A 27,259-nucleotide genomic window follows, 5' to 3' on the forward strand; every position below is an offset into this window, starting at 1 on the left:
TCATGATTAAATAAGGTTTTATTGTCACATTTAACTGCTTTGTCGGATATACATTGTAGATTTCGGTATGGCATAAAAATATTTTCCTGACTGTCAAAATGCAAATGGAGGAGATGGCAATGGCACTTAAAAAAAAATAATTAAATTCACACTGGTGCGGAAGCCGCTAGTAGGTAGCTGATAACAACTGGAACGTGTTTGCAGATAAAGTGGTCTGCAACATTTCAGATCAAACGGCAGTGGTGTAAGGCCAACAAAAACAGGAGAGTAGTTACAATACAGATCCCATAAAGTGGACTTCTGAAGAATGGCAGTTTTAGCATTGCATTTGCCAGTCCAAATTATATTGCCTAATTTATGACAGGAACTGGAGATAGGTGAGTAAACTTCTCTCCTAGGAAATGAAACCACTTTTTTGGAACCTGGATTTTAAGCCCCTCTAATAGCTTTCTTATTCTTACAGGTTTTAACTAGTTTAAAGGCAAGGCAGTTATACGCCCCAGCATTAACTCCGTAGGGTAGCCACATCATCAATGGGGGGTCTTGCCAAGAGAGGAGCCCACAATGCCCATGGTTTCACACATTCAGGGCAAAAGCAGAAAACAAGCAGTAATTCGATAAAGACCTAAGTGTATCCCAACAGTCTACACATTCCACAATTATCCCTCAAATGGCAACTTAGGAAAAAAAAAAGTATGGTTATTCAGATTTAAAATGAATCTTTATTCACCAAGATTCCCACAAAGTTTATGAAGTGTCTTTCCTCCACAAATAAAACTAACACTAGGATTTGTCATAAGGTCTAAATGAGTTCTACCCCTTACATATCAACTCGGCTAAAGCCACTGTGTCTGGAATCGGTGCATTATAAACCCCGGTGTGGCACCTAGTTCCTTTCTGTTACTCACTGCTGGGTGTCCTTCATTTCAGACTCCAGAACAGAGACCATAAATGTGGCTAGTGCAACACAGTAGTCACTGTAATTCACCAAAAGAAAAATAATTAATTCATCATAGGACATACTTATTTGGATGATTACTTACTGGTAATTAGTATTTCTACATTTTTTAAAAAGGCAACCATTTTTAAGTGACAATACATATCAGGCTAGTAGAAAAAAGTTGAAACAAAGCCCTCTCTTTCAATCTCACCAAGTCATGCAGATGAGAGAAGGTGGATCCGATTTGTTCCAATCAGGCTTCTTGGAATTATCAAAATTTCTTTTCTGACAGAGATGATTTTGGCTCGTTATAGAAAGAAGGTTCTCTGAAGGCTGCTGCTAAACTCATTTCCGTTGAAAAAGTAAATTTCAAGGCATGATAGTGCAAGAGGTAAGGTTTTGATATACAGAACATTTATGGACTAATTGTGCTTAGTGTCTAATTTCCAATTTACTGTAAAGAACAAAGACTACGGTGATAAGTTTCAATTCGCCTAAATTTACCAGCACATCCATGAATCGCACCAGAATTAGTACAACATGATTATCTTAATGATTCTGCCGTGACACCTGCACACAGCATCGGACGTGAGGCCCAGCAGACGCAAGGCTCCAGCAAGTTCTGGGCACAAGGACTCTCTCCTCTTGGGAGCCAGGGATCTGAGAAAGTGGTTCCCGCAGACTAAGTCCTCAAACAACTCTCTCAGGAAGCAGTAAGAAAACCAGTGCTAAGTGGAGAGCTCTTTTGTTTCGTTAAATCTGGGAGGTCTGAGTGTTCCTGGAGTCCCCATCAGGATGTGTCATGGGTCTCGAATCCCTTGAATGTGAGTAGTCGCTGTTAGAGGGCTCTGTGGGGTCGATCAAATTCTCATAATCACTGTCGTCGGACTCGTCCACACTGTCTCCAGCTGCTCTTTGGGAAGGAGGAAGGTCTGCCCCACCTGCAGGGTACTTCAGTCCAGAGCTGGTGGAGGCGTAATTGGAAGAGCCCACGGCTTGAGGTCGGGGCATAAAGACACTACCCTCCAGGCGAGAAAGGCTCAAAGTACTTTCTTGATTGTTGGGGTGAAGATCAGAGTAAGGGGGAGGGGGATCAGAGGCCTCAGCACCTCCAAGTGTACTTCTGCCTTCGGCCGCAAACCCAGAATAGGGCAGCCGAGGGCCGAGCCCTGGTTCCAGGCTTTCCGGTGGCACTGGTCTGCTTAGCGTCGCCTGCTGCGTTCCTGGGCGAAGACAGGAAGAAAACTGTAACACTTTCTGTACTTTCACCGCCTTCTATCTCAAGGCATTAGACAGGCAATCTGGACTGTCTGGAACTGCTATCATTACCTATTTTACATCTGCATAGTACTTTATACCTTACAAAATATTTTCACAGACGGGAATTCATTTAAACCTCCTAACAACCTTCTAAAGTATTACTGTCATCCTAATTACAGCGAAACCTGTGACAGCCAGAGCTCAATGGGACTGCCTGGCTTTTTCCAGGTCTTAAAAGTTTTCTGCCTTAGACGGGGTGCAGTCTCACCCGCTCTCAATTAGGGGAAAATATTTGCGTTTTCCTCCTCTGACACGCTTCTGCCTTACACAGGTTCCGGCTGTCACAGGATTTACTGCACTATGATGATTTCCATTATATAAAGAACCCAGAGTTCAGAAAGGTTAAGCGATTTTAATAACTTCATCCCGTGCTGTTTCCACCAGCATCCTAACAGTGCTATACGGGCGAAAGGATGCAGGACAATTTTTATTTTCTTGATTCTTTTGTAAATTTTGTACCAGTGTGTGTTGTTTTTATAATCTGAAACACTGTTACTTTAAATTGTTTTTAAAAGGCTACACAGGCTGAAAGAATGTGGGGCTGTTTCAAAGCATTCATTTAAAATACAGTAAAAGTGTCACCTCGTACCTGGGAAATTTACCACCTAACATAGGGCTTTTCAACCTTGAAGAAGAAAGAGGTAAGTGTATTGTGACAGACAGCTGTAAAGATATACGTTTTTTTTGATGGGAGGCCTGTCAAGGAAAAAACTCAAATTCAGGGACTGCAGAGGGTGGTAAGGATATTTCCAGTCCCACGCTGTCTCCGCAGACTTGAGCAAAGTGAGCCACAGCTGGAGGAAACAGCCTAGGATCTGGAGTTAACAGACCTACGGGTTCCATGGCAGGCCTCCCACTTCCTAGCTGTGATTTCTTTCTGAACTCTAGTCTTGCTACCCAGCTCTCTGTGTATATGTGTGTGTGTTCTAAGCATAGCAGATCATACTGTTTATGCAGTTTCACATCCTAGGGGTGTTTTCCCCTTATGATTATATACTGGGCATTATTCCACGCCATTAAAAATTCATTCCAATGTCTGCACAATATTCCATCACATGTTGTTGTTAGCTGCTGTGAAGTCGGCCCCCGGCTCATGGCGACCCTGTGTACCATAACTTATTCAACTATACTACTAGAGTTTAGTCTACTACTTTAGTAGATTGTTTCGAACTTTTTAGAACTATAAAGTTAAGGTTAACCTTTTTGTGCATAAATCCCTGTTTGCATTTCTGATTATTTCCAGAAAACTGGAGGAGTAAAAATGACTCTGCAAATATAAATTACGATTTTAATGGGTTTACATGTATTCTTATAGTTCCCTGGGTAGTACAAACAGTTACGTGCTCGACTACTAGCCAAAAAGTTGGTGGGTCAAATCCACCCAGAGTTGCCTGGAAACACAGGCCTGGCGATGTGCTTCTGAAAGGTCACAGCCATTAAGAACTCCACGAAGCAGTTCTACTCTGCACACATGGGGTCACCATATGTCGAGAATCCACTCGTTGGCAACTAACGACAATATATGTATCCTTCATAAGTCAGAGGTTTAGCCACACCCTTATCCCTTTTACGCTTGATATTATTTGCCATACGTTCTATAAATTCTACTTAGAAATATTAAATGTGGTGGTGCTACAGTGAACATGTCCGCTACCGTGCTAGAATTATTAGTCTTGGGCCTAATTCTCATTTGAACAGCTGTTTCCTTAGCTTAATGGTACCTAGTCATTCAGTTACCAAAACACAGACATCTAAAGCCTTTATTGCGACCCTGGCAATGAACCAATAGAAAGTTCAAAGAATTTTAGGGAGCTTTTTTATGTGGCTCTACTCGACGGCAGTGGGTTAGTGAACCTAGGACACAGTCCCTATATTCTAGGCATGCCACGGTTAACTCAGTCATAAACATTGCCATCCACCGTAAATGGATCAGACTGGTCAAGACAGGCACAAATCTATACCAATTATTTCCTGGGATTTATTCTAACTTTGCTTCAGCTTTTTTTGCTTTGGTTTTCTTTTCCTTCCAGTTTAAAAGACTTGTGAGGGATGGTAGGAAAAACAGCACTTCTTGGGAAAAGCTTGAAGACAAAGAGAATGCCCTCTCACCCACTTCACTTGGGGACTGATGAATGAAGAAGGATTCATGTAAATTCGATTTTTGAAACAAGGCATTTCTCTTGATACTGAATGGTAAGATTAATAAGAAACTCACTTCTTTCTTGTTCCTTTTCATTCTTCCTCTGAGTGATTTGTCTTTTTAATTTGTTCACTTCTGCCTGACAAGATTCAACAACCCTCTCGCTCTTTTCTACATCTGCGCACACTGCCTGAGGAAAAAATGACAAGAAGAAAAGTTAGCTTCAAATCTAAGCACAAGTCATTCCATCAAGACAGCACTGACTACAAACCTAGGAAAAGCCCTGATGGTTTATTGAGTTAAAAAGCAGACATGTAAGGTATAAGAGATCAATACTGTTATTATTCACTGACTTGCTTCCTTAATTTTTGTAAGATGATTATGCTATTTTGCTGATAAATTCTTGAGAAATAAGGGTAAAATGGGAAAGGTTTAATCCTTTCCCTTGATTAATCATGTTTATTGAAATGAAAAGGGGATTTCTGACATCAGTCTAGTACACAAAGAAAGAACAAAAGATAAGACAGGAAGGAGATGCTTTCAACTTTTATTTATAACCAACCATCAAAAACCAGATAACATAACTCGACAACAAAAAGACAAACAATCCAATTAAAAAATGGGTAAAGGATGTGAACAGACATTTCTCCAAAGATCTACAAATGGCTAATGAACACGGACATGAAAATATCCAACATCATTAGTCATTAGGGAAATGCAAATCAAAACCACAATGAGGTACCATGTCACACCCACTAGGATGGCTATAATCAAAAAAAAGGAAGAAGCAAGTGTTGGTGAGGATGTGGAGAAACTAGAGCCCTTGTACTTTGCTGGTGAGGATGTAAAATGGTTCAGTCACTGTGGAAAACATTTTGACAGTTCTTCAAAAAGTGCAACACGGAATTACCACATGACACAGCAATTCCATACCTAGGTATATACCCAAAAGAATTACAGGTATTTGAATACATGCACACTCATGTTCACAGCAGCATTACTTACAATAGCCAAAAGGTGGAAAGAGGCCAAATGCCCATCAACAGTCGTGGTACAGACATACAATGGAATATTATTTGACCATAAAAAGAACAAAGTAGTGATATGTGCTACGATGTGCATGAACCTTGAAAATATTATGCGAGGTGAAAGGTGCCAGACACAAGACACCACAAGTATTGTCTGACTCCATTTATATAAACTATTTTATCCAGAATAGTAAATCCACAGAGAGAGAATGCAGATTGGTGGTTGCCAAGGACTGGGGTAGGGGTGGCGGAGAGCCGCTGCTTAATGGGAACAGGGTTTCCTTTTGGAGTGGTGAAAATATTTTGGAACTAGATAGACGTGGTGGTTGAACAATATTATGGATGGGTTAAATACCACTGAATCGTCCACTTTCAAATGGTTAATTTTATGTTCTATGAATTTCATCTCAATGATTTTTTTAAAAAGCAGATGACATAAACAGATGTATTTCACAGAAAATACTTATAATTAAAAACAAAAACAAAAAACAAACCCGTTGCTGTTGAGTCGATTCCGACTCATAGCGACCCTATAGAATGGTAGAACTGTCCCACAAGGTTTCCAAGGAGCGCCTCACGGATTCGAACTGCCGACCTTTTGGTTAGCAGCTATAGCGCTTAACCACTATGCCGCCAGGGTTTCTACTTATAATTAAGGAAAGCTGAAAAAGAAAATAAGTAACTCTTTGAGATGCGTGTGTCTAATTTAACTAGTTCGTGTAAAGGCACTCTGGGGCTCCTGGTATTTTCAGGGTGGCATATTCCATCAGGACCCAACTGTATCAGAGCCACTTGAAGTCCTTCAGACGGTGCCAACCATCTGAATCAGGACAAAAAGCTGCTTTTTTCTGCACTTTCTTGCCATAGCAGAAATACCAGAAACCACCGAAAAGCAGGCCGGTCACCAGTGAGCCTGTATGAAGTTCTTACATTGAGAGATATACTGCGACCCTAATTTGGAACTCCGACACTGGAAATTACCCACTGTACACTTTCTCCTTTTCCCTGGCTGAACTCAGCCTGCTTTCCTCTGTCAGTAGCTGCCTTCACTACTCTCGTCCCTCGGAGCCCTCATCCTCAAACCCTCTCAGCCATACCACTTTCCCTTCTTGTCCTCAAAGAGAAGCTCAATGGTCTTCCGCTCTTAGGGTTTTAGAGTAAATTATTCCTAAGAATCACACGGGGGACAATGAGAACAAATGTCTGGCTGGCAGGGGGTGATTCCAGAGGTATTTGCTGCATGAACGACTAGGAATGAACAGGCTCCACGGGACCCTCCTCCGTGGTGGAGGCAGCTAGGGGCAGAGGGAACTAGAAGGACTGCAGGGAGCAGGGACTGTACTGAGTTGTGGGTGGTCTACTCTGAGCTAGTCTAGACTTTGAATACAACTGGTGGAGAGAGCTGTATTCTTAGCAACCTTTCTTTGCACTCGTGGAGTACATTTTCCTAGGGGGAAAAAAGTTATTAATGGAGCTATGAGTATTTAGAATAGTAATATTAATACCATGGAAGGAGCCCTGGTGGCACAGTGGTTGAAGCACTTGGCTACCAACCAAAAGGTTGGCAATCCAAACCCCCGAGGGAGAAAGATATGGCAGTCTGTTTTCATAAAGATTTACAGCCTTGGAAACCCTACGGGGCAGTTCTACTCTATCTTGTAGGGTCGCTAATATTAATCCCATACTTCAGAGTCTCCGCTTTAGCTGCATAATGAGTGAGGCAGGCTTTTACAGGCTGGCACAGAGGGAAATAATCACAATTCGTTTGTCAGCTAAGAGAATTATTAAAAATTAAAGTAGAATTAAAAGCATGAGGGCAATATGAATAAGATGAAAATCAGAAAATCAATCCATTACCTGCACTTTCTCTTGAAGTGCATTATAAACCTGATAAATCGCCCTGATGTCTTTCATTACTCCATCCTTGTCAAAAAAGTCAGTACTAGAAGACAGGCCAAAAAAAAAAAGACATCGCAAAGTTATTATAAAGCTGTGAACCTGAGAGTCCTTTTTTCCATCATTTCTACCTTAATCTATTACTTAAATACTATGACCGCAAGGTGACAACGACTAAGCAAGAACACTCACACTACTGGGATTACAGAAAAGAAATAAAAAAGAACTCACGTTACTAAGACAATAAAAAAAAAAAATCTGGTATAATATTCAATGAACACACTTAGTTCTTAGAACCTCAGAAATACCCATATTCTATCCAGACTTTTGTAGCAATTGGAAAAAAAGAATTGTGGCAAATGGTAAAACATAACTATTGGTAAAGTAAACTAGCTTTTCAATAAGAATAAACTTTTGCTATATGGTGGTAGTGGGCTACAGAATTACTGCACTGAATTCTACAATTTCAGTTATATCAAACACGGATTCACATTTCTCCATAAATCTTTTAAACACTGTTTTAACAAAAGAAAGGAAGAAACTCATATTTTACCTTTCAACTTACCCATGTTCTTTAATAACTTTGGCATAACTCTGAGAAGTATTTGGCACTGAAGACACTTTGTACTCCTGCTGGCTAGTGTTGCCTAGATTGGGAATAGCAAGTGATATCCTTTGATTATACCTACGGGAAAATTTAGAAAGATATTGTGTTAACAGCACTGCCCTACTCTACCAGTGGGCCTCAGCATAGCAGCCTGAGTATCTGACGCGGATGAAGTGACAGAAGGTCTCATGCAGCGCCTGCCTCTACAGGCAGCCCAAGCATGTATGAATTAGCAATTCTTTTCCTGTCTTTAAAGCAGGAACGAGCTCTCTGAGGGTCAAGGTCATGTCTTACACATCTTTTGTATCTTCGTAGTGTCTAATAGTGTTGAATATGCTGTAAGTGCTCCAGAAATACCTGCTGCTTAGTTAATGAAATCTTACAAGTGGCTATTTAACAATTAGTAATTTTTTTTTTAAATTATTTTCACTGGTGTTGATTTATTTACTCTACTCAAATGGATTTTCAGAGGGAAACATTTCTGTTTGTTTGTTTTTTTTTAGAGACAGACGCCAAGATCACATAATCTTTTTTTTTTTTTGTCTTTAACAAGTTAACAATGCAAAACCCTCATTAACCAGTAGGTGGATCAATACTACAATTTTGTCTTTGAAATCTGTATTTTAAAATTGTTATCAGACTGCCACAGCAATAAAGCTGTATTCCTACATAACGGATTATGGAGAAGTAAACAATGAGTCCTAATTGTTTACTCCTATGTGAGTTTTATGCATGTAAACGTGTTTTACTAATGCTTCTTGGCTCAAAAAAGTTTTAATTTACACCAATGACACTGACAACTAACTGACGAGGAGAATACCCTCTGTAACTACAAAGAGAACTAGTATAAGGGAATGATAAGAAGTTTCCTTTAAAAGTGAGATGAACTGCAGTGTAATGCATTCCAAAGTCGTGACTCTGCATTACTTGTACCCACATCTTCCCGTTTATGACGGCTGCTGGGAAAGCTTCCTTTACCTTCGATTTGGTCTGAAGAGAACATATTCTAAAGCGTGAGTGGAACTGTTGGCAGTGGAGATGAAGCTGAAGAGGAGGAAGACGAGGTCAGGTACGCCGAGGATGCGGGTCAGCTGTTTGTGGATGACCTGCTCTCTGTAGGACATCTGCTGCTGCGTATTTCGCCGAAATCTGTACCACCCAATGACTTTCTGCAACAGAAGCAGAAAAAGAAAACAGACTAAAAGTTACATGAAATCTGACAAGTTAAGCTTTGAACGTATCCATACAAATACCTGTACACAAATGTTCATAGCAGCTTTATTTGCAAAAGTAAAAAACTGAAAACCCAATGGTCCATCAACAGGTAAACGGATAAGCAAATGTTCACACCATGGAATTCCACTCCGTAATAAGATGCACCAAACTGCTGATACACCAACACCACGGATGAATCCAAAACAATGACGCTCAAAGAAGCCAGACCCTCCCACCCTGAAGTATACGCTACAGGATCCCATTTATATAAAATTCTAGAAAATTAAAACTAGTCTACGGTGACATAAAGCAGATCCATGGTTGACAGGGGTAGGAGAGGGAGGAAGGAGTGACCAGAAAAGGGCACGAGAAAACTTTTCCGGGTGATGGGTATATTCATTATGTGACGATGGTGAAGGCTTCACGGGTGTATACGTACATCGGAACTTACAGAGGCTACACCCTCAGTACTTGTAGTTGACTGCACATAAACTGATTCCAATTGTTATATTTCACTGGTATTTTTTGAGAAGCAGGGAGCCTTATAAATGTATTTTACAGTATCAGCTGATAATAAGCAACTTAGTAACTTGATATTTGCCAAAAAGATTTCCCCACCATCCTGAGGATCACTGAAAGATGAGATGCCAAATTAATTCCCATTGGTGACAGCTACGATTCTACATTTTAGAGCTAACAAGTTAGTTGCAAGCCTACTGAGAAACTAGGTCTTTATGTTGGAAAGCACATTTTTAATAGCTACATTTGAGCCATGATGAAAAATTATGGATATCTTTCCCTAAAGCCTCCTATCTGCTGAAATTTTACAGATGATTTTCAGAGGCTAAAGTGACACGGTGACTTCCCTCTCTTCTCCCTCGGCTAGACATCCACTGACATTTTCTAGAGCCAAAGCAATTATCACAACGCAGGCCACGTCTATCATCTTTGGCCGGTGTTCTTTCCAGCCTTGTGATGACACTGGGGCAGCGTTCTGTTTACCTTTATCTATTTCAGGGCAGACACTTTCAGAAGGCAGATATCCGCCTTCTCATTTGCCTTACTTGGCCTTCGCCTAAACCCTGAGGCCTGTGGAAACTCTGTAAACACAATACGGACGCTGCCAGAGCAGAATAGGTGTTCAGCCTGTGGCCACGCTGCACCTACTGCAGGAGGCTCATATCAAGAACCTCGGCCTCTACTTTAACCTAACACTCTTGTAGGTGGTACAATAACGTTTTGGAGGTGAAGATAAAATTTCGTGCCTTCCCTGTGGGAAAAATCCAAATGAGAATCAATTAGAAGACTTTTTAGTCATGCAAATACTATATATCTTTTCTGCTTTTGTGCTGGAAATTTGGATTTTTTTGGGGGGGTGGGAATAAAGTTCAAATTCTGTATAAGGTACCACAAGAAATACAATGAGATGTAAACCACAGTTACTACCCTTAACGAATACTGGAAAAAGCAACATGATTTCCAAGTAAATTATACTCTTAATTGCAAAGGAAAACATTAATGTTTGTTTAGCATAAAGTCCTACAACACCAAAACTGCAGATTAACTTTTAACTTTTTTGAGAATCTTGGCTCTAGGAAAAGCAAAGTCATTCCAGATGACAACTTATGATTGGCTTCCTGTGTCTCGAAATGGCAAAGCCAATTTTAAAATCCAAAATTAATTTGGATATATAGCCCCTACCTTGTTTAAACAACTATCTAATAGAGTCCTCTTTTCCCCAATTTGTTTTCAATTAGAAAACACAGAGCCATTAAGAAAAAATACTGAAACACATCAATTAAAGTCCCCCTCATCAGCAGCCACCCCCCACCCCTTTCCCATTCCTTTTCCAAGGTAACTGCTTTTAAGTTTGGCTACCTTCCAGAATTTTTTCTGTACATTCAAACAACTACTCAGACTTCTGTTTTTAAATAGAATGGACTCATATATAATGTTGCTTTTTTCATTTAACATAACTTAGACTTTTCTATGTCATCAGATGAAAATCTTCCTCATTCCTTTTAATGGCTGCTTCGTATCCCATAATACAGAGGTACCGTTAGTTTGCAGTTAAGAGCTCGGCTGCTAACAAACAGTCAACAGTTCAAATCCACCAGGTGCTCCTTGGAAACTGTATGGGGCAGTTCTACTCTGTCCTATAGGGTCGATACAAGTCGGAATCAACTCGACAGCAACGGGTTTCGTTTTTGATTTGGTCATAATTTGGAGCCCTGGTGGTGCAGTGGTTAAGAGCTCAGCTGTTAACCAAAAGGTTGGCCGTTCAAATCCGCCAGCCACTCCTTGGAAACCCTATGGGGCAGTTCTACTCTGTCCTATAGGGCTGCTGAGTCAGAATCAACTAGATGGCAATGGGTTTTTTTTTCCCCAGGTCATAATTTACTAAAGCATTCCTTTATATATGGATACCCAACAGTGGTACTGAGAACACACTGTACATTACAAAGGCTGGTGATTTAATCTGACTCTCTCGCCCTAACAGCCTTCTCCGACAGCTCGGGGGCCACGTCTCACACTGTCACGATCATCCTCTTCATCCACAGGCAACCTGTGAACAGCTGTTTTTTACAATATTTTTAAAATGCTTTTCAACATACGCATTTTTCTGTTTGACAAGTTGAAAACTTTCATTGGTACTTTTTTATCTCAAGCCAAAGTTTAACAGCTGATCTCTTTTTCTGAAATTAATATCCCAAGGTAAAAAAGTAAAGCCCATACATGGCACAGCAGACTAAGTTACCAATTCAGACTGTAAGACAATACCGTAGCCTAACACTCTGGTTCATTCAGTTTTATTCAGGTTGCTTTATCATATAGAATCAGAAGATGCCATGGTTATGCTGACAAAAATAATAAACACATCAACTTTTGGAAATACATCTTGTGTGCAACTTTAACTGAGCTTGAAAGAGTAACATACCCAAAAAATGTTTGATTGTAATTTACATTTTTGACATCTTTTTTTTTTTAATTAACTTTTATTGAGCTTCAAGTGAACGTTTACAAATCAAGTCAGACTGTCACATATAAGTTTATATACACCTTACTCTGTTCTGCCACTTGCTCTCCCCCTGAGTCAGCCCTTCCAGTCTCTCCTTTCGTGACAATTTTGCCAGCTTCCAACTCTCTCTATCCTCCCATCCCCCCTCCAGACAGGAGATGCCAACACAGTCTCAAGTGTCCACCTGATATCATTAGCTCACTCTTCATCAGCATCTCTCTCCTACCCACTGTCCAGTCCCTTTCATGTCTGTTGAGTTGTCTTCGGGAATGGTTCCTGTCCTGGGCCAACAGAAGGTTTGGGGACCATGACCGCCGGGATTCCTCTAGTCTCAGTCAGACCATTAAGTTTGGTCTTTTTGTGAGAATTTGGGGTCTGCATCCCACTGATCTCCTGCTCCCTCAGGGGTTCTCTATTGTGCTCCCTGCCAGGGCAGTCATCGGTTGTAGCCGGGCACCATCTAGTTCTTCTGGTCTCAGGATGATGTAAGTCTCTATTTCATGTGGCCCTTTCTGTCTCTTGGGCTCTTAGTTATCGTGTGACCTTGGTGTTCTTCATTCTCCTTTGATCCAGGTGGGTTGAGACCAATTGATACATCTTAGATGGCCACTTGTTAGCATTTAAGACCCCAGATGCCACATTTCAAAGTGGGATGCAGAATGTTTTCATAATAGAATTATTTTGCCAATTGACTTAGAAGTGCCCGCAAACCATGTTCCCCAGACCCCCGCCCTTGCTCCACTGACCTTTGAAGTATTCAGTTTATCTCGGAAACTTCTTTGCTTTTGGTCCAGTCCAGTCCAGTTGAGCTGACCTTCCATGTATTGAGTGTTGTCCTTCCCTTCACCTAAAGCAGTTCTTATCTACTAATTCATCAGTAAAAAACCCTCTCCCTTCCTCCCTCCCTCCCCTCCTCGTAACCACAAAAGTATGTGTTCTTCTCAGTTTATACTATTTCTCAAGATCTTATAATAGTGGTCTCATACAATATTTGTCCTTTTGCCTCTGACTAATTTCGCTCAGCATAATGCCTTCCAGGTTCCTCCATGTTATGAAATGTTTCACAGATTCGTCACTGTTCTTTATCGATGCGTAGTATTCCATTGTGTGAATATACCACAATTTATTTAGCCATTCATCCGTTGATGGACACCTTGGTTGCTTCCAGCTTTTTGCTATTGTAAACAGAGCTGCAATAAACATGGGTGTGCATATATCTGTTTTTGTGAAGGCTCTTATTTCTCTAGGGTATATTCTGAGGAGTGGGATTTCTGGGTCGTATGGTAGTTCTATTTCTAACTGTTTAAGATAACGCCAAATATATTTCCAAAGTGGTTGTACCATTTGACATCTTTTTCTTGATTATAAAATTAACACACGTGTATTAAAAATATTTGCAAAATTATTTCAAAGATTACAAAGTAGAAAAATAGAATCACCCAGAATCAACTATTGCTAACTTTCTGGATTATACTTTGTTTCTTCTGATTTTTACATAACTGGAATCATAGCTACAAATAATCTAGATTTTTTTCTAGTGATAGATTGTAAACATTGTTTCACATCTGAAATTTACCTTTAAAATCTATTAAGTTAACAGAATTCTCACACATTCACACCAAATCTCATTGCTCCAGTTTACATTCCTTTCTGCTCTTTATTTGGATAATAAGATAAAGAGGGTTTTCCAAACCCGACCCGGCAACAGAAAGAGCTTACCTTTCTCCGATCTTTAAGGATCCTGTCCAAACTTTCTTCATTGACTTTGCTTGCGTAGTCATAAAAACTGTTTTTTGTTCAAGGGAAAAATATTTTAGATGAAGTTAAAATCACAGAGTATTGTGACACGGGCATGCTTAGCTACATGTGTCAATGAGGCACCTAACTCTGGAAGCTGGTAGTGAGGATAGAATTGCTCGTCTTCAATAGGTACACAAAGAAAATCAACCTAGGCGCTTTCTTAAAAGGAAGTATCTTTTGTATATCAGAGAATACTTCAAGAGATTGCTACATTCAAAGGATATTACTTCCACATGTAGAAGGTGCTAGTATCAAAATGTATTGTTTTAAATGACCATGACATCTTTTGTTTCTAAGTATCACTTATGAAATAAAAAATAATGTAGCTGCTTACTTTCTGAGAAAAGAAGGGAAATGAACATTTATCAAATGCTTAATATACAGAAGACACTTGGCTGCATGCTTTCTCACATTACTTCATTTCATCGTAGCCTCAACGTTGGGAAGGAAGTGCTAGTTAAGCCTGACAATTCCACCGCTTTTATGCCCATTTTTGTAGATCAAGACATGGAGGTTAAGTGACTTGCCCCAAATCACAGAGCTAGTAGATAGGAGAACTGGGGTTGGAACCCAGGTCTGGCTAGCTTCAGGCCTACTGTGCTAACCTCTAAAACAGACCAATCTGACCAGGGTCCTGTGGTTAGCAAGTCAGGCGTAAGGAAATGGGGCCTTCTCTATTCGTGGTCGTGGTTTTAGGAACACCACTCCCACCACCTAAGCCCAAGCCTTACAAGGCAGGAGGGAGTTCAAGGTGCAGTAGAAAAAGCACCAACTCTGGAGTCGGGCGATCACAGCTCCAGCCCCAGTTCTGCCTCTAACTGTATGATCCTGGGCAAGTCACTTAACCTATCTGGCCTCCACATCCTTTCTTGCAAAAGAAGGACTTTGGAGTAAAAAGGTGATTTCTAAGGTTTCTTTCTAAGTTCTAAGAATTATGAGTCCATGATTTAAACTCAGTAAAATGCTTTGCTGACCATGGTTTGAGGGATTCCTCAGAAGGGCGAGGCAGGGCATGCCCAGGGAATCTTTGGACAGCCACGGCCAAACTGGACACTTCCGTAGACCAAGCAGAGGCAATGTGCAGACCAGGACCTGCTTCATTTGCTCTAAGATTCTCTTGCTTCCCTGCCCCTCCTTCAGTTACATGTGAACCTAAAGGAGATGAGCTCTCAGTTCCCTTCACAGGCAGCCACATCGCATAATGACAAGCTTCCCAAATCATTAATGGGTAGGGGTGGGTGGATATGGTTCACAGGTAGCCACCTTGTGTGATGACAACTCTCTGTAACCATCAATGGGTAGGTGTGTGGGTAGGGGGGAGGCGGTGAGGTTCACAGGCAGCCATCTTGCTTGAGGACAACCCTCTGAAATCAATGGGTATGGGTGTTGGGTACATGGGGATTGAAGTTCACGGGCAGCATGATGAAAACCCTCTGAAATCATCAATAGGTAGGTGGGCGGGGAGGGGTGAACATGATATAAGCCCAGGGGCTCTTGGGTGCAAAGTGCCTGGGTGTACAGGCCAGCTCCAAGTGGAAAGTGGTCAGGGTGAATGAAGGCTGCAGGGAACACACAGCAGGAGCGGCCAGGTGGCAGGTGTAAGTGCAAAGGAAGGAGGCGCTGGTCAAGCACACTTAGGTGTCCCAGTGTAGGCAGCACTGGAAGGAGAGTGCTGGCCTGGCTTCTGGGAAGGTGGCGGAACCAAGGCCTCGGGGAATTTTAAGAAATAGAGTTGGAGTCATCCCACCAGCCACTAGGTGGAAGGGTTGGGCTGAGACAGAAGGCAGAGGCCTGGGTGGTGGTTCGGGCGTGGGAGACACTGGCCTTTTTCTCCCTCCCTCTTCCTCCTCCCCTCCCCCTTCAGATGCTTCTCTGTAGTTTGCTTTCTCCCTTCTGAATCTTTTTCCTCCCATTGCTTTCTGTCTGTCCTTTACCCATTAAAACCAAATCCACTGCCATCCAGTCGATTCTGACTCATAGCGATCCTAAAGGACAGAGTAGAACTGCCCCATATGGTTTCCAAGGAGCACCTGGTAGAATTCAACTGCCAAACATATGGTTAGCAGCCGTAGCTCTTAATCACTGTGCCACTAGTCTGTCCTTAAGTTGGTCATAATATGGAACCGGTGTATATTAATTTAAACACAAAAAGAAAGTTTTATGTTCTTTTTCCTCAAAAGTTTAAGGAAAACTTAAACTCTGAATACTTTTTATTCCTCTTAAAAACATCCAATAAATTATTTTCTCTGTATGCGATCCTTGATCAACTTCCACCTGTATGGCTGAAAATAGGGCACAAAGATTTAACTATGTTTAAATCATGAACTCATAATTCTTAGAGCTTAGAAACTCCCACTCAGCTATAGAACACTTCCACCTTAAATCGCTGAAGCTGAGTTTACTGTTCTCCACCCCCATTCTCCTAACCTAGCAGAGCACCATGCCCACCGTTGGCAGCGATAAATAAGTAACCTGGATGCCTCGGCCATATGCACGGCTTCATGAGCCGTAATCAGCTACAGGCCTCAGTTCATCAGTTTCTAACCAATCTTTTAACCAGGTTTAAGTGCTACAGAGAAGGACGTGGCTTACCTAAAAAGTTTCGAACAAGGCTGATGGTTATGGATTTCTGTAATTAGAAAGAGGAAACACATCTCAGTTAATCATGCAAGACATAAAACCAAAACAAAACCCGTTGCACTGAGTTGATTTTGATTCATAGTGACCTTGTAGGAGAGAGTAGAACCGCCTTATAGGGTTTCCAACACTGTAAATCTTTTATGGTAGCAGAATGCCACATCTTTCTCCTGCGGAGTCACTGGTGGGTTTGAACCGCTGACCTTCTAGTTAGCAGCCAAGCACTGAACTACAAAAATAGCTCAGGGTTTTTTTTTTTTTTTTAATTTTATTGTGGTTTAGGTGAAAGTTTATGGTTCAAGTTAACTTCTTATTCAAAAATTTATACACATGTTGTTTAGTGACATTGGTTGCAATCCCCACAATGTGACAGTACACTCCCCCTTTCCACCTTGGGTTCCCTGTGTCCACTTGTCCACTTCCTGTCCTTTCCTGCCTTTTCGTCCTGCTTTTGGGCAGAAAGTGACCATTTGGTCTCATATATTTGATTGAACTAAGAAGCACATTCCTCGTTTGTGTTTTTTGTTTTAAAGGCCTGTCTAATCTTTGTCTGAAAGTGGGCTTTGGGGATGGTTTCAGTTTTGGGTTAGTAGAGTATCTGGGGGCCATAGTCTCAGAAGTTCCTTTAGTCTCTGTCAGACCAGTAAGTCTGGTCTTTTTTCGTGAATTTGAATTCTGTTTTACATTTTTCTCCCATTTTGTCTGGAACTGTCTGTTGTGAACCCTGTCAGAGAGCTCGCTGGTGGCAGTCAGGCACCATCTAGTTCTTCTGGCCTCAGGCTGGTGGACTCTCTGATTCATGTGGTCTTCTAGTCCTCTGGGCTAGTATTTTCCTTGTGTCTTTGGTTTTCTTGGTTCTCCTTTGCTCTGAACAGGATGGGACCAATTCATGTATCTTAGATGGTCACTCACAAGCTTTTAAGACCCCAGATGCTACTTACCAAAGTGGCATGTAGAACACTTTCTTTATGAACTACGTTATGCCAACTGACCCAGACGTCCCCTGAGACTATGGACCCCAGCCCCCAGCCACTAAGTCCCTCAAAGTGTTTGGGTGGGTCTAGGAAACTTCTATGGTTTTGTTTGGTCCAGTTATGCTGACTTCCCCTCTATTGTGTGTTGTCCATCCCTTTACTGAAGTTAACACTTGTCTACTGACTGGTTAGTGATTTGCCCTCCACTCCCTCCCCACCCGCGTAAGCATCAAAGAATTTTTTTGTGTGCGCTTGTAAACCTTTTCTTGAGTACAATAGTGGTCTCACACAATATTTGTCCTTTCGTGACTGACTTATTTTACTCAGCATGATGCCCTCCAGATTCATCCATGTTGTTAGACATTTTGCGGATTCATTGTTGTTCTTTACCATTGCATAGTATACCATTGTGTGTATGTACCATAATTTATTTATCCATTCATCTGTTCATGGGCATGTAGGTGGTTTCCATTTTTTGCTATCGTGAATAGTGCTGCAATGAACATGGGTGTGCTTTTGTCTATTCATGCGATGGCTCTTATTTCCCAGGATTTTTTTTTTTTTTTAATTTTTATTGTGCTTTAAGTGAAAGTTTACAAACCAAGTCAGTCTCTCATACAAAAACTTATATGCACCTTGCTATATACTCCTAGTTGTCCTCCCTCTAATGAGACAGCACACTCCTTCCCTCCACTCTCTATTTTTGTGCCCATTTGGCCAGTTCTGCCCCCTCTGCCCTCTCTTCTCCAGACAGGAGCTGCCCACACAGTCTCGTGTCTACTTGATCCAAGAAGCTTACTCTTCACCAGTATCATTTTTTATCCCATAGTCCAGTCCAATCCCTGTCTGAAGAGTTGGCTTTGGGAATGGGTCCTGTCTTGGGCCAACAGAAGGTCTGGGGACCATGACCTCTAGAGTCCTTCCAGTCTCAGTCGGACCATTAAGTCTGGTCTTTTTACAAGAATTTGGGGTCTGCATCCCACTGCTCTCCTGCTCCCTCAGTTCTCTGTTATGTTCCCTGTCAGGGCAGTCATCGGTTGTAGCCAGGCATCATCTAGTTCTTCTGGTCTCAGGCTGATGTAGTCTCTGGTTTATGTGGTCCTTTCTGTCTCTTGGGCTCATAATTACCTTGTGTCTTTGGTGTTCTTCATTCTCCTTTATTTCTCAGGATTTTAAACCAAATCTCAGACAATAAAAACTTTCTTCTTTGAAATAGGGGTTGCGTGCATGTGAGTGAAGACAGTGCCACAGCATCTTCTTAATACTTAAACCCCAGGGCATAGTCTCAGAACAAAGTAAACTGGAGAAAGGAAGTTCCATTTCCACGTATCCATATAATAGGCACACATCTGAAGGCTTTCATCCAGGAACATGCTGCTATTGTGTGCCCTTATTCAGTCTTACCTATTTAAACAAAGCATAGAGAGAAAGAACCAACCACTGACTAGAACCATTTAATCAAGCTGGATAAAAGCTATGAGGACAGCTTGGGGAGAAACCCCAAACAAACCAAATCTGTTGCTGTCAGGTCAGAGTAGAACTGCCCCATAGGGTTTCCCAGGAGGGGCTGATGGATTCGAACTGCCAACCTTTTGGTTAGCAGCCGTAGTTCTTAACCACTACGCCACCAGATGTAAAGGAATGGATTTTTCCAGAGCCTAAAGGGGCCAGCCACTGCCACTTCAGATCCTTCTGCCTAAGCAAATGCTATTTCACCCAAAGACGATTTATTTCAGAACATTAGTGACCAAAAACTCATGACAAGTTGGGCCAGGTGTTTTGAAGGGGAAGTAGGGGTAACTCTGGAGGTACATTAACCCTCTCAAAGATGGCCAGTACCAAGGTGAACAGTCATTTATAAGGCAGGTCCTAACAGCTTCTGAAGGATTGCTGTGATTAACCAGAGTGAACAATTGCTTTGAGCCCATCAGAAGGCTCTGTTTTATAAGACCACGGGACTAATTGACCCTCACTTCTAATAACCCCATACTCCTCGAGTGTAACTCATCACCTGGTGTTTAAAAAACCTCAGCCTCAGAGTTCCAAGCTGCAATTGTAACTCAATTAGAATGAACCCACAGCCCCAAAGTACACAGGGCTATGCTCATTAGCTTTTGTACTTGTGTGGATGTTGTCAAAACACACGTAAATGCAACACCTCCATAGGAGAGGAAAGTTCATTTGCCTTGCTTTGGCTGTTAACATAGGAAGGCAAATCAGACAAGTTCCTCTAGAAACGTTTCCTTCTTTCATCACCAAAAGTGAGATTAATTACCAAGCAGGCTTTACAGTACACTTCAGAGATTCTGGTGGGAGTTAGGACGTGGCTCATTTGTAGCAAAAACATCACCTAGAATTCAGGGAAGAGAACAGCTCAACAACTTCAGCTTTAAAAGAAGGAATGTTTTATTTAAGAAAATCCCTGGTGTCAATTCCGCACTCTGAATCCACACTCCCGCCGTCAGTCAGCCCTCACAGTTTCACGACTGACAACCTGGATTAGCAGCACACAAAAGATCTGCTCTAGATATCATGTGGTCGTTTCTAGAGCAAGCTAGAGCTTCTCTTAACAACATTGTTGGCAACCCTGAAGCACTCCATGGAGAAAACAGGGTGAGGGTCCCAAACACGAGAAAGCTCCAATTGTTACGAAGCTGGTGAACTGACTGAGAAATAACGCTGGGAGCAGGCAGAGAAGGGTGGCTTTGTGTGCCTCACCTGGGACCTCCAGAGTCCCCCACACCTCGCCATCTCATGCTCACGTCAGACTCCTCTTCCCATATACATGGCTTGTCTGCTCAAGCTTCTTTAAAAACCCCTACTGTAAGGGACTGCAGTTCTTGCTTATCTTCCTGTCCCTGCTTCTCCTCCTGGCAGCGGGGTTGACCAGTTCTTCCTCTTTTCCTTCCCCCTCCACTGTTTCCAACAGTTATTACTGCAACTGCATGCTCTCTCTTACTGAGGACATTTCTGTGGCTGTCTCCCCCCTATCACTCCTGGAATGGAGGGCAGACAGGCTCTGCCTAAACTGAGGCAGTACAGGTTTCTAAATGCATACGCATTCAACACAGGAGGCAGAGATTTTATGTTCACCATGGGAGAGTCTATGCAATGTCCTCCTGGTTCTATAGAGTGAGGTAAAGGTAGCTGTGATTGGATTCAGACATTTTCAACAAATAATAAACTTGGTCAATTAATTTTATTTAAAACATCTTATTCTGGGGGTCAAGATATGCCAGAAAATGCCCTCACACCATTGGCTTGGAATACAGCATATTACCCATGCCACTTCACCTAACGTTCACCCTCTCAACCCATGGTTTTCCAGAGTCTTCATTTTACATTTTCCAATATGTATTTATTTTTAAAAGAAAAATACTGCAGTGGTAACAATCCATTTAAGATAATAATACTAGGAAACACTTTATCCATGAGATCCGCAATTGTATCCACGAATGCATTAAATGCAGCTAATAAATAAAGCAAAAGATGGTTGTCATGGCAGTGTATTAACTGGGAATCTCTATTAACTGGTACTTCCCTGTATCTACAATACCATGGAAACCAATATTTACCGCAAGAACCAGAAGGTTTAGAAATCAAAATAATTAGCACACTGTGCTATGCACAATTTGAGTTACTTTACCACTTGCGTCCTGATCTACCAATTTAAGTCTGAAAACCCAGGTACAGATAATAAATAACTGCACAGATGTTCTATGAAACAAAATTCTGTATTCATTTTAGAATTTTAAAGAGTTAAACAACAACAACAAAAAGCTGTATATGGTCCAGAAGTCGAGTTACTACTGTGGTGAGTGAGTTTTATAATTCTGATTCTCTCGTTTCCCCTCAATTCTTACCCTACTCCAGTCCTCGCCATCACCCCCAATCCATGTACTAGAAGACTACTTGAGATGGATGGTTTGGCCCCAATAACCTAGGCTTGCAGCCGTATTTCAAACTACTCACCTCTACACGAAGACATTCTGGTGGCTCAGTGGTTAAAGTTCTCTGCTGCTAACTGAAAGGCTGGCAGTTAGAACTCACCAGCTGCTCCACAGCAGAAAGATATGGCAGTTGGCTTCCATAAAGATTACAGCCTTGGGAACAGTACGGGCCAGTTCTGCTGTCCTACAGGGTCGCGATGAGTTGGAATCAACTCGACAGCAACAGATCTGGTCTGGTCACCTCACATATTCTGGATTCTAATCACACAGAAGCAGGCCAGCCTCCCTGTGTGTTTTCTGCATCCTCCTGGCCTCCCTGAGCTACTACCTACTGCCCCCAAGTGCACCTCCTTCAGCAAGTCTTTACTGATCTCATCTACTGGCAGCTTTTCTTTACAGCATCATCTCACACTGTCTGGTATTCCTGAATACCTATATCTTATCCTCCCCACACTCCTGGAAGGCAGGGGTGCTACTGTTTCCTCAAGGAGGATCTGCCTATCCCTTTTGCTGCCTAGCACCTGTCTTACACAGTTCTTCAATAAACGGCTGCTGAATACATGAATGAGATGTTCCTTGCTTTGTTCTCTGGTTGTCAGTATATGCTGTTCGGTGATATGTCTGAGGTGCAGCTGAAAGGCTGATAAGCCCTATTTAGCAATGGAGACAGATGCAAAGACAGGGGCTACACCTACAAGCACTCCTTCGTCTTCCCAGTAATCTCCCCCAATTTGTTTGTTTGGCCTATCACTCAGAAGGAAGTGGGGGTTCAGCAAAGATGACATGTAAACAAGTGTGAACATCCTCACCAGGTCCCTTCAGGAAGGAGCAGCACAGCACACCCACGCATGTACAGGAGCAGGAGGAGATGCTGGCAATGTGGCTAGCCTCATTTGCAGACCTGAGGCTCACTGTGGTTTTGAAGAGCCTATCAAGTGGTCACAGAGACTCAGGAATACTCACACCATCCAATGGGTAAGAGAGCTTTAGACGGAACATCTAAACTTACAGCTGTACAGCACAGGACAAGGTTTGGAAATGACCGGGAGAGATAATTTTTCACTGACTTTTAAATCGTGTTATATTATTTACCAGGGCAAATAACTTGCACTGTAATTTTAGTTTTTTTCCCTATGTACCTTTTTAATCCTTTAGATTAAAATGAGGGATGAGCCAAGGAACAAAACAAGCACTGTATGTGCAAAAGTAACACTTTTAATATCGGTGATGAATTCACTTACCAATTACTTGCAGAAACTCTGTGTTGCTGATTTGTGAATCACTGATGCTAAAGGTTTCCTCTTGTCTTACCTCTCCCAGCAAAAATCCTTCCTAAAAGTAATAAAAGGAAGCAGTTGCAGACTAAAAATAAAGATGATTTTTACTGAAGTTAAGAGAAATTGAAGACACTATAATTTTATAAAAATTTTAACAATAACCCAAATAAGCTTGCCACATGAACTACTTTTCTGTAAACCAACAACGAGACTAAAATAACCTGAGGTGTATCTATTAACCGGATTGTCTAAGGAAAGGAGTCCACGGTAAGATGAAATAGCATTTTCATCCACTCAAGTCTTCCCAATTTTCTGAAATAAAAACAAGTAGAGTGAATCGGTCATCTCATTTCCACCAAGTCCAATGACCCATGTCAGGAAGGGTCAGGGAGCAGAAACGCGCCAGGGCTGCTTCCCTGAAAAAGTGTGCAACTTACTTCATTGTTTTAAAAACACTACTAATGATAAAAAGGATAAAGAAATTAACACAGAGCACAGCTAACTGCCCTGTACCTCAGGCTGGCGTAAGAAATTAGGATTTCAGCACATGAATTAAATTTTCTATCACACAGAGGTGTTTCTTTAATAAACACAGAAGTTAATGTATTTACACCTTTGGAGAACACATACACCATAATCAATTCTGGATTACTCAGCCTATAACCAACTGTTTAAGTACTTGCTGTTCAGCTCAGTCCAACCACAGATGGAGCAGAGAGATACCCTAATTCTCTACTCCTGTAGAGAAGCTGAGCTGATAAGCTGTCCTGGAATGCTCTCTCCCCAGATAGTCACATGGCTTACACCTTCCCCTCCCTCAGGTCTTTGCTCAAACAGCATCTCATCAGAGATCTTTCCTGACAAACACAAGGGAAATAGCAAATGTTAGGCTTTCTTTTTCTTCTTAGTCTCATCCCTAGTGGCCATATTACATATTTATACAAATAAATAGGTTACATATGCTCTTTAGAAGCATTTGTCTTACATACTTTGGACATGTTGTCAGGAGAGATCAGTCCCTGGAGGAGGACATCTTCCTTGGTAAAGTACAGGGTCGGGGAAAAGAGGAAGACCCTCAAGGAGATGGATTGACACAGTGGCTGCAACAATGGGCTCAAGCATAACAACGATTGTAAGGATGGCACAGGACTGGGCAGTGTTTTGTTCTGTTGTACGTAGGGCCGCTATGAGTTGGAACTGACTCGACGGCAGCTAATAACATAAATAAATAAATAAATAAATCCCTATTCTTCCCTAAGATGTAAGCTCCACAAGAGCAAGGACTTTGTACCTGTTCAATGCTATGTCTCCAGCACCTTGAACAGTGCCTAACACATGGTAACCAAAACCGAAACTCATTGCTATCGAGGCAGTTCAACTCGATACAACTCAAAGCTGTAATCTTTACAGGAGCAGACTGCCACATCTTTCTCCTGCGAAGTAGCTGGCAGGTTCAAACCACTGACCTTGTGGTTAGTAGCTTAGCACTTACCCACTGTGCCACCAGGGCTCTTTCGACACATGCTAGGTACTCAAAAAACACTAGTTGAATAAATTTGTTGAAATAACGCCCTTGTACTACATACACTTCTCTTCCAGGCTGATCCTTCAAATCAATTGAACGAGCTTCCTAATTTAAAAGTACTCCCAACTGACAACAGTAAATCTGTGTGGGTAAGTGGGGAGGAACAGATGCTCGATACTATAGCTTTTGTACTGGATTTGGGGAGTAGTGTGTCCTAAAATCCCAAATCATCACATACAAGGCATTTTTCAAACTTGAATAATATACAGATGCCCTTTCAAAGAAAAAAATATTCTTTCACCCAAAAGAGTACCCACTGACTACTAGCTTGAGAAACAGTGACTAAAGAAACTTTTATTTAATGAAAGTCTTTCAATTATAATTCTCAGTACAAAAGAGAAGTTTTGTCTTTGTAACAGATTAAAAAAAAAATCAAAGTGAAAAAACAATTGAACTTCAGACCATAAGAACATACCTATACATTCCTACTGTTGCGCAGTCTAGGGTTGCCAGATTTAGCAAATAAAAATACAGGACACTCAGGTAAACCTGAATTTCAGATAAACAGCCAATATTTTTTATGTAATATTTGGGGTATACTTATACTAAAAAAGTATCGATTGTTCATTTGAAATTCAAATTTAATTGGATATCCTGTATTTCATCTGGCAACCCTACTGCGGTCCTCAGTTGGAGAAAGTGATATAAGCTAACAGTGACATCAACACATTTTAAGGCCTAGTATAAAATGAATGTTTAATTATCTATTGGTCTGGATTTTCTGCGTGACTGTCACTTTATAGCAGAGGTAGGCAAACTATAGTGTGTGGGCCAAATCCAGCCCAGCTGTTAGTATACACCCCACAAGCTGAGAATGATTTTTATATTTTTAATGGTTGGGAAAAAAAAAAAAAACTTAAATAATATCTCATGAAATATCAAAATTATATGAAATTTAAACTTCAGCATCCATAAATAAAGTTTTATTGGAATATAGTCTTCTTCATTCATTTACTGTCTATAGTTGCTTTCTCCCTATCACAGCAGAGTTGAGTATCTGGGACAGAGAACATATGGCCCACAAAGCCTAAAGTATTTACTACTTGGCCCTTTACGGGTAAAGCTTGCTAAGCCCAGCTCTATAGAATGAATGGATTTAAACTAGTCCTTGCCTGGACAAAACAAATATGTGTTTTAAAATTAAATTCCCAGCTCTTCGACTTTAAAATGCATAATAGTAAAATTGTTTTACAATATTCCACATTTATAATTGTGGCAAGATAATATAAAAATGCATGGTTATCTAAAACACAGTTGCAAATTATTGGCATTGATGAGAATTTCCACAAAACCTAGCATCATGCCTGGCACAGAGCAGATATTAAAGAAATATTTCTTGAATTAATAACAATCTAAGTAACATAGCCATCTCACTGCAGTTTGTACAAAAACTATCCATTTTTCAACAGATAGTTGCCTCTTCTTACAACAATCTTGCCTTATACACAAACTGTGATATCACTAGGCATTTCAAGAACTAGGGAGCATAAGAGGCACCACTGAAACCATATTTAACACTTCCATGGATACTAGGAGTGTCGCAAATCACCTGTATAGGTGAATGCATTACATTACTAAATAGCTGGCTGCAATATCAAAGACCGTAGTGTCCAGAGAGAAATACTTCTGCAAAAACCCATGTTGTGTATATTCCTATCATTAATCTCTACCATCAACATTGAGGAGATGAAAGGCACAAGAATTTAATTCCATTCCATTTACTAATGGAATCACCTCTCTGTGAGATCGGTTTTTATTAATGGAAGTTAAGACTGCTGACATCAATCCAAATCCAGATCCTTCTACAGCAATGTATTATTTTGCTTTGTAATCACACACACACACACACACACACACCCCTTATTTAATGAACTGGAATCATTCATTGTTTTCATCATTTAAAATAATCCCCCAATTTAGTGAGCAAATTAAATAGCCGATTTAAGACAAAACTTCTCTATTTTCACCAAGAATTTCCATCCAGAGGCCAGAAACAGTAAAAGACAGTTCGTTAAGCTAGAGACATTGAAGCAGACAAGCTGTGCTCCCCCTGTGCTCCAAAGCCTATGCATTTCCGATCACTCATACGCTGGCCTGTCACTTCCCTATTTCACTGTGACTAGTTCTGTGGTCTCAGAACATTCGCCAAGAAACTAAACATGCAACTGCCACGGAAAGCCAGGTAGACCCTGCCCCTCAGCGCTCCTGTTTACATTCTCCACTCCCCGCCTCCCCCCACCCCCCGCGACACCGGGCAAAGAAAACACGAGCGTGTCTAGCAAGTAAACGGTGACAACCATGATTTCCCTCGTCACACCCCACCTGTGAGACCTGCGGGCGGGCCTCTTACACTAAAGCCTGGCCTCTCGGCTTCTTCCCGACCTCGGGCGCTCCTCACAAGTCAAGAATCCTGACTCTCTGGGAGGCGCAGGGGCTCGGTTTTCCCGCAAGCGACTCCTGACACCATGGGCCGCCCTGGCGGGCCAGCTTTGCTGTACAGGAGACAGCTGCCCCCGGGCCGCCAGGCGGCGGAGTGCGTCGAGCAACTGGGCCCATCCGGGGGCCAGGGAGCCCCGGGCGGCAGGAGCTCCCTGGGGCCGGGGGCAGCCCAAGCACCAGCACCCTCGAGTGGCCTGGAGCCGGGGGGGGCAAGCAGCGAGCGGTGCCAGCTTGGCCGCGGGAGCCACCCAGGAGCAGAGGCTGGAGGTCCCAGCGGTCCCAGCGGGGGCCCCGGCACCTACGTGGTCCGCGTTGCTGTTGGCGCTGTGGAAACACATAGCGCTAAAGGTGTAGCCCGAAATGGAAGCCGCCATGATGGAAATCTCCAACTCCCCCATCATGCCCCGCGGAGGGCACGGCCTTCCGGCAGGC

General features: G+C 41.8%; 1 protein-coding gene across 1 annotated transcript; it reads right to left on the reverse strand.

Moving 5' to 3' along the window:
- Positions 1-27,259, reverse strand: ABRAXAS2 (abraxas 2, BRISC complex subunit). Its single transcript, XM_003419703.4, has 9 exons — positions 27,130-27,259; positions 22,768-22,858; positions 16,558-16,594; positions 13,885-13,951; positions 8,910-9,100; positions 7,890-8,009; positions 7,286-7,370; positions 4,476-4,590; positions 1-2,163 (listed from the first exon to the last, which is right to left on the reverse strand). Exons 1-9 carry the CDS (start codon positions 27,226-27,228, stop codon positions 1,694-1,696), a joined length of 1,275 nt encoding a protein of 424 aa, XP_003419751.2. The 5' UTR covers positions 27,229-27,259; the 3' UTR covers positions 1-1,693.

This window comes from Loxodonta africana, chromosome 16 (assembly GCF_030014295.1).
Source record: "Loxodonta africana isolate mLoxAfr1 chromosome 16, mLoxAfr1.hap2, whole genome shotgun sequence".
NCBI lineage: Eukaryota > Metazoa > Chordata > Mammalia > Proboscidea > Elephantidae > Loxodonta > Loxodonta africana.